The sequence below is a fragment of the Pelodiscus sinensis genome, chromosome 3 (assembly GCF_049634645.1).
Source record: "Pelodiscus sinensis isolate JC-2024 chromosome 3, ASM4963464v1, whole genome shotgun sequence".
NCBI classification, from domain to species: Eukaryota; Metazoa; Chordata; order Testudines; family Trionychidae; genus Pelodiscus; species Pelodiscus sinensis.
In genome coordinates, this window is record NC_134713.1 from 119,690,854 (window position 1) to 119,704,883 (window position 14,030).

Sequence of the window (14,030 nt, forward strand, 5' to 3'; positions counted from 1 at the left end):
CTTCTTAAATAAAAAATTAAGCCAATCATGGTTAAACCAAGCCAGACCTGTGTGCCTGAAAATGTGACAGTATTGTGGCTGGGGGCAATGCCTGTTTAAAAAAGTTTTCTGGTTAAGAGTACCAGATAACAAAGGTTTCACTGTATTCCCCTTTATGTGTTTGGGGCAAAGTCAGAAAGTTCTCCTTTATTCTCTCATTAATACTTTTTTTTTTTTTTTTTTTTTTTTTTGCCAAATTTTTCTTTGGAAGATAAGTATTTTCCCTAAAGACATCTTCTCTGTGTGTTTCACCTCTCCTGCCATTCCGTATCATTATTTTGTACCATAAGATTCTTATGCTAAATTGATCAATTATTGTAAAAGGCAGAAGGGAATAAGAGATCTTTATTCCAGTAGTAGGCTTTTAATGGTTATAAGTTTTTGTTTTTTTTAATTAACAGATCCATTCTTTTATAACACATATTTTAAAACTTTAGTTGCTTTTCCTATTACTGAGTGTATTTGAGCCTTCCCTCTATCTTTGTGTAGTATCCAGTCAGGAATTATAAAAGCCACTTACTTTATTGTAACTGGTGTTCAAAGATGGCATCCTCTGAAAAATATTCACCAGATGCCTGACCATATGAATTCTAAATTTTTTTGTTAAACAAATAAATCCCTCGGATCACTCTTAGGACTATGAACTGGTCTTGAAAGATTGGCACTTTGATGTTTGTAACTGACAGTCTAATCAGAGCAAGTCTTACTTTGAAATGCATGCTTGATAAGCAGCTTATGTAGTTATGGGTGTATGGATCTGAGACAACACTGCTCTATAGAATATGCTACTTAATGTCAGACCCCACCAGATACATGTAAGTAAATCCAGTTTCCAGAGTGTTAGCAAAGAAATTGTCAGTTAAAGAAAGATTAAACAGATAAATGAGAAACAATATTTTTAAAAAATCTGTGTTTATAGAATTTTGCCTGCGTATTTCAGTTTTTAGGTTAAATAACTGTATAGCTATAAATCTGATGTCAATCATTTAATGGAAAAACAGAATTGTTTAGATTCCGTTTAAGAAATTCTATTGCAACATTAGGAAACCATCAATCAATACTTGACGCTCGAGATGTCAAAATAAGTTTAAAGGGTCTTTTGCCTTCAAACATTTATCCTCCCTTCTGTTGCTATTTAATGGGAGTTGCATACTGAAACAGATGGGAAATAAAAGAATTTAGATCCCTTTTACATGAAGATTCCCTGCAAAAATATCATTGTTTCTAAAGTTCCACTTATCTATTATTGCTGTGTTCTGTCGGGATGTATATACTTTGGCTGCTGTGCACAGTCTAAGACTCTGAAAGGTGGAAGAATCCTAGAGTTTGGGCTGGAGTTGGATCCCCAATATCTACATTGCAGTTAAACAGCTCGGGTATGTCTACACTACCACCCTAGTTCGAACTAGGGTGGTAATGTAGGCAACCGGAGTTGCAAATGAAGCCCGGGATTTGAATTTCCCGGGCTTCATTTGCATAAAGCCGGGCGCCACCATTTTTAAATGTCCACTAGTGCGGACTCCATGCTGCACGGCTACATGCGGCACGGACTAGGTAGTTTGGACTAGGCTTCCTAGTCTGAACTACCGTTACTCCTGGTGAAGCTAGTCCGAACTACCTAGTCCGTGCCACGTGAAGCCTAGTCCGAACTACCTAGTCCATGCGTGTAGCCGTGCAGCATGGAGTCCGCACTAGCGGACATTTAAAAATGGCGGTGCCCGGCTTTATGCAAATGAAGCCCAGGAAATTCAAATCCCGGGCTTCATTTGCAACTCCGGTTGCCTACATTACCACCCTAGTTTGAACTAGGGTGGTAGTGTAGCCATACCCCTCCTTAGCCCAAGCCTCATGAGCTTGAGTCAGGCCAGCCACAGGCATCTAATTGCAGTGTAGACATAACATGTATGCACATAAACTGCTTGACTGTGAAGAAGAGCAGACTGAATATATGTAACACAAAGCCACATGTAAACATTATGAATTTAGAAAATACAGAAAAACTGAAAAGTTTAATGTAAAAATATAAGCTCATAGCAATAAAATAGTAATGAGAGATGTAGCCGTGTTAGTCTGATCTTGCTGAAACAAAAGAAAGGACTATGCAGCATTTTAAAGACTAACAAGATGGTTTATTAGGTGATGAGCTTTCGTGGGCCAGACCCACTTCCTCAGATCCAATTCTGAAAGAGAATTGGCATGACCATATATACCAAAGAAATACAATGAAAATAAAATAGTTTCTGTACTTTAGAGATCTGTTATCCCAATGAGCAAGCGCACACTCCATCATTGGCAGCAGTTCCTGAACAGCTTAAAATATCAGAAGGGTAGTTGTTAGGCTGTCTCTGCAAAAACAGTGAGGAATCCTGTGACATCTTAAAGACTAACATTTATTTGGGCATAAGCTTTTATGGGCAAAGACCCATTTCGTTAGATGCATCCGACAAAGTGTGTCTTTGCCCACAAAAGCTTATGCTTTAATAAATCTGTTAGTCTTTGAGCTGCCACAGGACTCCTTGTTGCTTGAACAACTTCAGTGAACCATGTAAAAATATGTTTGTAGTGGTACTAGTTTGTGTGATTGGTACATTATATCTGATAGACAGTTGTAGCTACAATTATGCGATGTTTCTGTATTGGCCATGTTAGATTCAAGTTGCCAAGAGTTGCTTTGTTGCCCATTTTCCTAGTGTGCATCTGTTGCAGATACACTGGGAGACTTTTTATTGGGTATTTGTAGACTGCCACATGGGCCTCTTACTTTAAATGGATTGACCCCTTAAATAAAAAGTCATGATTTTCCAATGCTTTAAATCCTTATCTAAAATGAACATGCTTTTAGCTGTTGGAGCTGTGGACTGTTAATTTCAAGTGTTTAATTTCAGTTCACTGTTACTGAATAAGTCTGCGACTGTGAGTCAGACTGGACCTCTTTAGGGGTCCAGTACATATGTACAATTATGCTACCAAGGTTGGTTTAAGAGTTCTACTGCGTCATTTTAGTTAACTGTATGTAGAATTTTCCATAATAGCACAATGTAGGTAGAACTAAACCAGGGGTGGCCAACCTGTTACAGACGAAGAGCCAAAATAGAGGTGGATACAGCAAAGAGCTGAGGGTAAAAAAGTTGTTGCGGGGGGAAGGGCAGGTGGAAAAAAGGGCCAGGCTGCAGCCCTTTTAAGAGCAGAGCAGGCATTGCCCTTTTAAGGCAGCTAGTTTGAAGTCTTCACCGATGACCCGTACAGACAGAAACACGCTGCCCCTTTCAGAGCTGTGAAGTGTGGGTACGGGAGCAACAATTTTTTCTTTGAAGAGCTGCATGCGGCTCGCAAGCTGTGGGTTGGCCACCCCTGAACTAAACAGTCTGTGTCTCCCATACCTAAAGCATTAAATACTCTCATATACATTTCTCATCAGTAACTATGTGCAACAATTATTAGAAGATCTGTTTGTTTTTAGAGACTTTGAGGGAAAATGTAATCATATCTGGACAGGGTTAGGGTTATTAGTCTGCTGTAGTGTGGTGTTTTGCATTACATTGGTCAGTTTTTAAAATGAATGCTTCAGGTACATGCTACCTCACTTCTCAGGGGGACATGATTTCATAAATAATTAAAGACAAGTCTTTGTTAGTTACAGGATGAAGAGCGCAGACGGCAGCAACAGTTAGAAGAGATGCGTAAACGAGAAGCAGAAGACAGGGCCAGGCAAGAAGAAGAGCGCCGACGCCAGGAGGAGGAGCGGACCAAGAGAGAGGCTGAAGAAAAGGTCATGGTCCTCTGAGTGCAGCAAGAATTCTTTGTAGGCTTCACCTACTTAGCCTGACCATTAACAATTTGGTTTTGCTATGGGGGTGTGTGTGAATATATTAACATGATGGTAATATTCCTGGGCTGAGTCCCTCTACCATCCATAATAGTATAGACCCTGGCTTAACATCCAGACTCAGATCATTCTTGACTTTTTAGTAACTCTCAAGCAATAACACAACAGAAATCTCAGGCTAAGTATCCTCCCTGAGCTTGTTTGTCACTAGTAGAGTTTACCTTTAAAGCCTTCTTTACCTTGGCTTTCTAGTTTCTTCTGCCTGAAAGAATCATTCTTACACTGCTTTTATCTGAGTTGGAGCTGACTGTCCTATCAGTAATCATTCTGGAACTTAATGCAGAGTTTTAGTACCTAAGACTTACAGTGACTCGATAGAAGAATCTTGTATTGTCTTTGTTGGATATTTTAGTGAACTTCACTGAAATTAAAATCAGAAAACAAAAAATTAAGTTTGATCTTATAGGTTTTAGATCTGGTTTTTATACAAAAAGAAAAATATAGTCTATGGAATTCAGAGATGCAGAAGTGGAAAGAATGTTCCACTGTATTTTTGTTACGTTTGTTTGAATCTTTTATGCAGGAAGCTATTAGAACTGAATGTGATCTAGCAGAAATTGGACTATACACTCAAGCACACGCCCAAAACTCCAGACTTTTAGATCCCTTAAACTTCTTAGCATCTTACAGGAGTTTATTCACATTTTTTTTAGAAGATTTCAATCTTTTTACTTGACTTTCAATGTAGTAGATGTAGAACTATCCTACCCACTTTAAGGATACGTCTAGATTACATGGCTCTGTCGATGGAGCCATGTAAAATAGTTTATTCGGCATAGTCAAAGAAGCGGGGATTTAAATAATTACCTCGTGAAATGAGGTTTACTGCTCCTTTGTCGACCGCGCCGCATCTAGACTGCCGCACTGTCAGATCAGCTGATCGTCAGCACAGCACGGCGGCCATTTTTATTTTAATGAAGCAGGGATTATTTAAATCCCCATTTCTTTGACTATGCAGAATAAACTATTTTACATGGCTCTGTTGATTGAGCCATGTAGTCTAGACATAGCCTAAGATTTCACTGAGCAGGTTTCTTTAAAATGAAAAATTGGATTGTAATGAAATTGTGACTTCAGAATAGAGAAGGATGTTTTAATGCTAGGAGGAGCACCTCTGGAGAAGATCAAGTAGGGGAAAATTTTAAAAGCTTTAAAACCTGTTTTTCAGTGTTCTAAGAGTAATGGACTAACAGTGAACAATAAATAAATAAATCTGAATGAATCATTTTCCGGGGGAAGTGATTACAGCCCTGTCACCGGGATGTCACACACAGTTGGACTCCGCAAAGTGCTAAAGGTCATAATCACAGGAAAGTGAGAGGTGGAGGTGGATAAGATTGATCAGTAATAGATATTCTCCATCTCTAACTTCAGTAATTTCTATCATGAGCTTTTGTGGGTAAAACCCCCTTGAAAGCTCATGATACTATATATTTGTTATAGTCTGCAAGGTGCCACAGAACTACTAGTTTTTAAAGGTGCAGACTAAAACAGCTACTTTGAGACTTTATAGTGATTTACAACATCCTAAGGATATTTGGGTCACTTACAGTTGAAAGGCTTTTCTGACTGGCAAATCTGACCAATCTGACACAGTTACGTATCAATCTCAGAGATGGTTATGTATGACACACTTCCCATTTTGAAGGCTCTAAAGCTGTGTTTCTGAAAGTGTTCTGCGGAATCACTTTCAAGCACATTAAGTGGCCGTCCCAGTTTGTTTATTTACCGGCGCCGTTGCCACGGAGCCTCACAGCTTCCATTGGCTCCATTTCATCCTTTGCAGCCAAGGGGAGCCATGGGAAGCAGTGGCCCAGCCCATGCCGCTTCCTGCGGCTCCCCTTGGATGCAAAGGATGAAACGGAGCCAATGGGAGCCACGAGCCTCTGTGGCCGCGGTGCCAGTAAATAAACTGAAGCGGCCAGTTAATGTGTTTAAGAATGATTCCACAGAACACTTTCAGAAACGCTGCTTTAGAGTATTTAGGTGGCACTAAATTTGTAACCAACAGAAGGGTAACTAGCTCAGACTTTGTTAGTTAAGAAGATTTTCGGGCTGTTTAAGAAGGGTATATATTTATTTATTTGAATTTATTTTTTAAATGTATATCCAAAACTGCAGGCACCCTGCCACAAATTGCAAGTTTTTTCCAAGAAGCTGTACTATCCACTCTTAATTTAACAAGAAATAATGTTCTGCCTGTCTGATTCCAAAATACAAATATCCAGAAGTCAATGAATCAAAAAATGATAGAATTTGACCTTCACAGTTTATAGTGAAAGTCTGAAATAGAACTGTTAACTCACAATAGAGTTCTGACAGGAGTTCATGCAAATTAAGTGCTTTTTATTTCTAAGAACAATAAAAACTCTGAACTGGAAAAATATAGGAAACAGTTCACATATGGTAGTAACATCGTACCTCCTGGGATGAAAAAGTTCAAATATGTACACTAGCACATTATTTTTGTCAAAATCACCCAAAAGTTCAGTGCAGGTTATTTTTTATGGCCATACAGAAATATCACATGTATAGTGTTTTCTTCATGAGTTTGTAGAAGACACTTGAAGAGAGTTTAAATTATTTTTTAAAAAAGGTTAAATTGCAGAACTTGCAATTTGTTCTTGCATGATGTTTGTTGTTCCAATGTCTATAGTTTATGCCTATAGAATCAGTGAGCTTCAAATGTCTGTTGAAGACATATTCAGAAGAGAGAAGGCAATTGTATTCTCTCGCAAAGTTCCTTTATAATAGGGCTACTCAACTTTGGAAGCCTGGGGGGCCATAATGATACTCACAGCACATGCCGAGGGCCGCAACTTAAGTGGGTTGCATACACACACACACACACACACAGACGCACACAAAAAAATAGCTTCTTTCACACTGATGGGCATGAATACAAAGCACTTTCCCACAATGCCCCAGTGCTCCTGGCTCCTCCTTTCTGGGGTCTAGAAACACTGACATCCCGTACACATCTCTTCCAGTCAGCCCATCTGCTTGTGTCTTTCAATGCTCACCCCCCTGGGGAGACGCCTTGCTGTTGTGGAGCGTGTTCCCAGCGGAAGTTGTGTTCAAAGGATCCCACCTGTGGGCGGTGTGTTGAGCCTCGTGTAAACCCAAACTGCACCGCGAGCCGCAAACAAATGGACTGTGGGCCACATGCAGCCCATGGGCCATGTGTTGAGTAGCTCTGCTTTATAAGATGATGACCTATTTGTCTTTCATTTTTCTTAAATACTTTCAGCTTTGTGAAATCCTTACTTTATCAATTCAAACTTTTTTTTTTAAAGGTCAGTTTAGGGAATTCATTAGTGGAGCAGAGTTTTATTTTTGTTAACACAAGTATGGTGTCAGCACAGACCATGCAGCAACTCCAGAAATAACTCAGAATTAACATTGTTACTAAATAATTCTGTCAATTTCATACTAGTAAATATACTCTTTGTATAATGATTTGGTTGGTTTCCTTACTCATTACAGGGAAAGGGAGATGCTCATTTCTCTTGGGGAGGAAAACTTGAATCCATCCTGTTTCTCTTGTTTTGATCACTGCACTTTTCTTTTCTATGGGTCTACAGAGGCGACAGGAGGAGGAATATTACAACCGTTTAGAAGCTGAAAGGCGTAGACAGCATGATGAGGCAGAACGAAGATTACTGGAACCTGACGAGCCTGGTCTGTACAGACCTCCGCTTCCACGGGAATATGAGCTCCCACCCCCACCCCCCTCATCTAATGCTCCTCCTCCCCCACCTCAGCGAAACACCTCTTACCTCAAAACACAGGTCCTCTCCCCTGATACGGTTTATACTGCCAAGTTTGTTGCATACAATGATGATGATGAGGAGGATTCCACTCTAGCAGGTCAGGATAAGTACTCCAACACAAGAAAATCTTATGGTGACCTTCCTCCTGCCACCCTTCCGCCGCAGCAGCCCTTCCACCAGCCGCGCCCAGTGTCAGATGGCATCTTTCTTTCCAACTCATTCCAGCCACCCTCGGTCAATGCCAACAGTACTGCTTCCAAAACAAGTCATCCCCTACCCCCATCAAACAAACCAAGTTTCTTCTATCCCAGCAGCCCAAAAGGTAGAAACAAAAAATGAAATCAGAATCTTTCTCTACTAAACTGTCTGCACATTTTCCACTGTGGTGCTGTAGATATAATCACTTCCTGTGTGATTTTTTTTCTCTCCCTTCCCCCCCTCCTCACTTGGTCACTATTCTCAGCATGGTGATCTAACTTTAATCTTGATATCAGTGTGAATGCTCCTATTTGTAAACATTTTAATCTTTTATATTTTCTTGTTCCTCTCAAAATCCCATCTTTCACGCAATGAAGGAAAAACAATCAATTTGACGGTTGCGCAACCAGTTGCAAGTACTGTTGGTTTTGGCTTTCATTCTGTACCTTCTCAGTTATTTTATTTCATTGACTGTGCCCTGGATGCTTCTATACATGTTTTTCATGCAAATATAAAACATGTTTTCTGATTGACTGATTAATTTAATTAAATGGGAGGAGGCTTTTCTTCTGCTTTTAGTAGTTGGCATAAGGGGTACTCTTACTTTTTTAAATATGGTGTGCAAATGGCTTTAAAAGGATCCTTGAACACTTCTAAATCTTGTTCAGAATTAAAATATTTGGGGCTTTTTGACATAATGAAAACAATTTTCTAGGCAGCACATAGTAGTCTTTGTATTTCTCATGCAGGTTACCTTATGCATGAGGGGCAAGAACCTATTTTTCCAGTGCTTTCTTTCTGCTCCTTTCCTCTTCCCAGCCTTCTGTCTTCTGTTCCTTTGCAGTCTTCTTTCCCTTTATACCGCAAGCTCAACACAGTTACACTGGTAATTAGAGCTTTATTAGCATTTTACTTGTATTAATTTTCCCACCATCCATTGCCTGCAGAGCACTACAGTTTTTCTTCTGAGTGTATACAGAACCTGACTATGACCAGACTGAAGTTCATTGCTAGATTTTTTGATTCAATAGGAGAAATTTCATAACACTTGAGCCTTTGAGTATGTACCAGTGTGGATCTCACTGTAGGTGCATGTTGCATCATGCACAGGATTTTTAAAAATAGTGTCCATTGGCACCTCCACATGTCCTGTGCACCTCTGAGCTCCTGTTCCCTCAATTATGTCTTACCACCCATTGCAGCAAGATGGAATCCAGTGATTATATTTGTCCTCTTCTCAGCTAGCTTTGTTAAAGAAAATCTATTTTTATCGTTCTTATTCTCTATTTTATTTAATTTGGGTGATTCAGTAAAACCCCAATCCATACATACCCTTCTTTATTGTGGGGAGATGTGCCTTAAATCAACCATCATGGTGGACTCTAAATCTTCAGGGTTTTAACCCTGCCTGTAACAGACTCATCTCTCTGGTTGATGGGCATTATCAATGTTTTGGTTTGTCTGAAGAACAACCATAAGTGTAACTGCTCTGCCCTTTAAGCCCTTGCTGGGGGACTCAGGGGGAGACAGAACTGCTACGCAGCTCGCGCTCTCTCTCTCTCTCTCTCACACTCTCACACACAATCAATCCTATATAGGGACATTAACATGCTTTTTTGGGGACAGGAGGGTATAAATGTGTAACTGCTTTTAAGTTGGCTCCCTGTGAGCACCGGCTCACCTCCCCTTCTACCAGCTGCTTCTGATACAGAAGCAGCAGTGGGGAGGCAGGGGGCAGGGCCTTGAGTTGAACCGTTAAGGTTAACCAATGAGCCTAGGCTCATCAGTTAACTGTTTAAACTAGGGATGTTAAATTTTGTTTAAAAAACGACTTGACTAGACAGTGGATTTTTCATCTACTAGTTGATTAATCGATAAGTAGGGGAACTGCATTGGGGTTAGCTCCTGGCCCCGGGAGCTAACCCAGAGTGAGCTCTGACTTTTAAACATATTAAGAGCTTGCTGGGTGTTTAATACATTAAAAAAAAAAAAGGTGCAGCCTCTGGGACTGGGCATGAGCCAGAAATCAGCTGATTCCCTAGCTCACACCTGGTCACTGCTACTCCCCACAGAGATGGTGCTGGGGGGAGAACCAGCTTTTAAAATGACCCCCCCCCACTGCCTCTGATAGTCAGCAAGGGTGGGGGGAATGACTAGTTGAGGGACTAGTAGAATATCTGATAAGCTTTTGATTTTTGCTCACATCCATAATCTTATATGCATGAGATGACTGTGCTCCTATGGTGAAATCCACACCAAATACATCATCTCAAAGCATCACATTTACTTTAGGGCAAGTAAACATTCTTTTCACAACTCAGTCCTACCTCCAAAGTGTTTGTACTCCAGATGACTGATTGTGGCTGATTATGTTTAAAAGAAAATATGTCTGTAATAAATATTCCCCTTAATTATCAGAAATGCATTCAATGATGAGACCATTTGTTTATTATAAATAGTATGCTGGAACAGGCCCAGCACTAACACCTCTTAAAAATTAACAATTAGCAATTTTTATCCTTTCTAAAGACTCTGCTTTTCTATACACTTGAAATTCTCAACTACAGCCATTTTGAGATTGAATGTAAAACATGCTTCAATCATAATACAGTGGCTTAAAAATGCTGTTACTGCTCTTTCTGATTAGGTAGTTCAATGGCTGTATATGTGTTTAAGCTGAATAATTTGTAGCCACTGTTCACTCTCCATCCACACTCACTCATCCACCAACCAGTAAATCCTTTGCCTTTCAATTAAATTTTCCAATTCTGCATTCTGTTGACTTTCATATACCAAGAAAAAAGAGCAGAAAGTGGAATCTCTAAGTGAGATACCCAGCAATACTCATTTAGTTTTTCAATAAACATTCAGGACCTTTTCCAAGTCAGATCAATGTATGTGGTTTTGGAAACAATTGAACATTGTAGTATGATGCTTCACCCTTACCTTAATACAAAACCGAGACAATTAATTCTAATTACTTTTTCTCACTTTGATAATAGCTTATAAGAACAGGTTAAACACTCCACCTGATTGCTTAACCTTCTGTGAAGACGCGTCAAGTACAAAGCCGTTTGCACAAAATGCAGAATTCATTGTGCAGCTTGCCATCTGTCTATCTCGCTAGCACTGTCACATTCTTCTTCTTCACAGCTCTTTGCTGCTATAAATGCTAATCTTGGTAACCATGCTTCTGCACTTTACCAGCTTCTTCCACTGGATTACTTAAGGACTGGTTTAAAATATTGGTTCTATCAAATTGAGGCATATAATCAAGTTTTTAGACATGATTTGAACTACTACTACTTAGCTAACAATTACAATGTCCAATAAAGTATTAAATTGTTAAATAAGTACAATGTATTAATACCCAAACAAGTTATTTTATTAACCTTTTAATTATCTGATGTTCAAAATACACCAGTGAAAGAAGCAAATATTTCCTTCTGTTTGGAGAAAGGCTCACAAGACATGACATTTATATTGTCAGAAAACAAAAAATGTTTGAAAACAAATTGGATAATCGTGATGGTTTTATTTGACTGTTCTAAAAATACCAGTGATTAAGAAATATACTTAAAAGCTGACTATGATAAAACTTTTAAATTGGAAAACCTATGTTTAGTCTTGTGGCCTTTGGAAAGGATTAATATATTATGTAGAACTGTGTATTTTATATTAACTTAAAACTAAAGATGCAGCGCTGTAAGCGGTTTGGATGAAAGAAGACAGATAATTACAGAAGTGAGATCTGAATAGTCATCCTCTAAATTTTACAAGTTTCCGTTTCCAGCTATTTTTACAACTTGGCTAAATAAAGATAACATAACTTAAAATTTTGAGTGGTCATATTGGCGCACGCTACTGCTAGTAATATTTATCCTAGTTAACTTAGCTGGAGTTGCTTTTTTTGCTACAATAAAACCTTGTGACCGAGATCCATAGAAAAATTGCTGCGCATAAGTACATAATTCTAGATCTAGATACTTAATATTTAATTTCATTTTTGTAGTATTCTAATTAATGAGCCACAAGAAAAATAACTATAATTTGATACATGTCACTTTGTTGAAAATATAATTTGCTTTCTTATCCTCTAATTTTATTATTTATCAAGCTAAATTGCAATTTTAGGAAGAGACTGGCATGCAGAGAAAGCTCCAAAACAGTATCTTTATTCCTTTTACAAAGTTTAGAAATAATAGTTTGAAAGTTAGAGTTTGAGAGTTTTACTTTTGCAAAGAGCACTGCACCTTTTAAAAATAAATTGAAACTTTTTTATATAATAACTGCCAGCTTTCAACTGTAGCTTTTATATTCTTTTGCATAAGGACCAAATTCTTACACTGGATCTACAGGAGCAATTGTTGGAGCCCATGAAGTTTATCGGGATCCAAGAGAAAAAAGATCTAAAAGGTGAAATAAAGAATAAGTTCTTGAAATAGTAATCTGTGTTCAGAGTAACTAGCTGATGATCTTTGGAATATTTTCAGTTCTTATTTCATACCATTTGATGCATATATCTATGTAAATCTTTCTCATTGGTTAAAGTCAAAAGCTCTTATTTAAGCCTAGAAAAGATATTTTCAAAGAGCATAAGAACATTCAGGACAGTGTAAAACAATTTTATAGTTAGTTTTGGGATGTCTTAGATTATCAAAATAGAATTTGGCTTTATATGCTTTTTCATATACATGGTATTTTAAAGTAAATATTGTAATTGTGTGTGTAAACAGAGGCATCACAAGATTTTTGACTACCTCAACCAGGTTTATAAATTTGCACACACACAGTGCAGTACACTTCACATGGAGTTTTTACTAAGCTTGTAAAGTAGATAGCTAACACAGACTGCATTGCACCTGCATATGTGGCTAATTTAGTTGCAAAGTGTATTGAAGGTGTATATTGAGTCAAGGATACTACAAGTATCAGAGGCGTAGGCGTGTTAGTCTGAATCTGCAAAAACAACGACAAGTCCTGTGGCACCTTATAGACTAAGACAGTGGTCCCCAACCTTTAGAGGCTCCCGGGTGCCCGGGGACAGGGCCACTCACGCGCCGGGCACCCGGGGGCGGGGTTGCGTGTCCTGGGGCATGCCAGGGGTGGAGATGCCCTTGCACCCAGCGCTGGCATGTGCCCCGGGGCCGCCCGAGCGCCTTGTGCCATGAGCCCAGGGCCGGCGATGCCGCCGGAGCCGCGTGCCCGCATGTGCCCCGGGACTGGGGCCGCCCGAGCACCAGGCGCCAGTGCGTGTTGCGCGCCTGGGTCCGGCGCCTCCAGTGCACCGCGCGCCGGGGCCGGCCCAGGTTGTCGGCGGGCGCGCACAAATGCCCCGGCGGGCGCCATGGTGCCCGCAGGCACCGCGTTGGGGACCACTGGGCTAAGATTTATTGGAGCATAAGCTTTCGTGGGCAAAGACCCACTTTGTCACATGCATATCACAGTGTATATTGAGTCAAGGGTTCTACAGGAGCCTTTAATTTGGTTCTTTAACACCTTGTAAGGTGAAAAGGCGTTGGGACAGCCAGTGTGCATTTCATAAGGCTCACTGAATAGAGACTCTGATGAGCCTTAAGTGGAGCCAAATCACCCTTTACGTGGCACTTGTAAAGGAAGATGAATCTCATCTACATGTTCATCTACCAGACATGGTCATAAAAGACCTCTGTTTAATGACTCATCTCAATGAAAACCCTGTAGTGTCGTCATTAAGAAAAAGCCATTCATGACTTGAATCCTGATCTTTTAGTTAGAAGGCAAGAAGATACCAGATAAGCTAATGTAGAGCTGAAGAGCCCTGGTCTTCAGCAGCAGGAATTGAACCTTCAACCTTAGGGTCTAAATCAGGCCTGGGCAAAACAACCTCCGTGGGCTGGATCTAGCCTACCAAGCCACTGGATCCCGCCTACAGATGCAGCAGGGAGTCTCAGGCAGACTTTCCTGCTTGCCCCTGCTCAGAAAAGCAGTTGTGGGACTGTTTGTGTTCCACAAACTGTGAGCCCGGAGGGGAATGGGGAGTGGTGCTTCATGGCTGCTCCCACCCCCAACACAATCCCATTGGCCGATTTCTGGCATGTGAAGCACCAATCCACCCCTCCCTCTGGCTCTTACTCACAGAGCATATAGCCCTG

The 14,030-nt window shown here is 40.0% G+C and overlaps 1 protein-coding gene across 17 annotated transcripts in view; it reads left to right on the top strand.

Moving 5' to 3' along the window:
• Nucleotides 1-14,030, top strand: part of AFDN (afadin, adherens junction formation factor) — a 210,140-nt gene that overhangs the window by 193,047 nt on the left and 3,063 nt on the right. For 4 of the 17 annotated variants that reach the window (XM_075924659.1, XM_075924650.1, XM_075924652.1 and 1 more), the window contains 3 exons: nucleotides 3,674-3,808; nucleotides 7,510-7,795; nucleotides 12,228-12,312. In XM_075924659.1, coding sequence (XP_075780774.1) covers nucleotides 3,674-3,808; nucleotides 7,510-7,795; nucleotides 12,228-12,312 — 506 coding nt within the window. Of the gene's footprint in view, nucleotides 1-3,673; nucleotides 3,842-7,509; nucleotides 8,021-8,273; nucleotides 8,313-12,227; nucleotides 12,313-14,030 lie in introns of those variants that run through there. The other 13 variants (XM_075924645.1, XM_075924648.1, XM_075924646.1 and 10 more) reach the window with 9 other exon arrangements.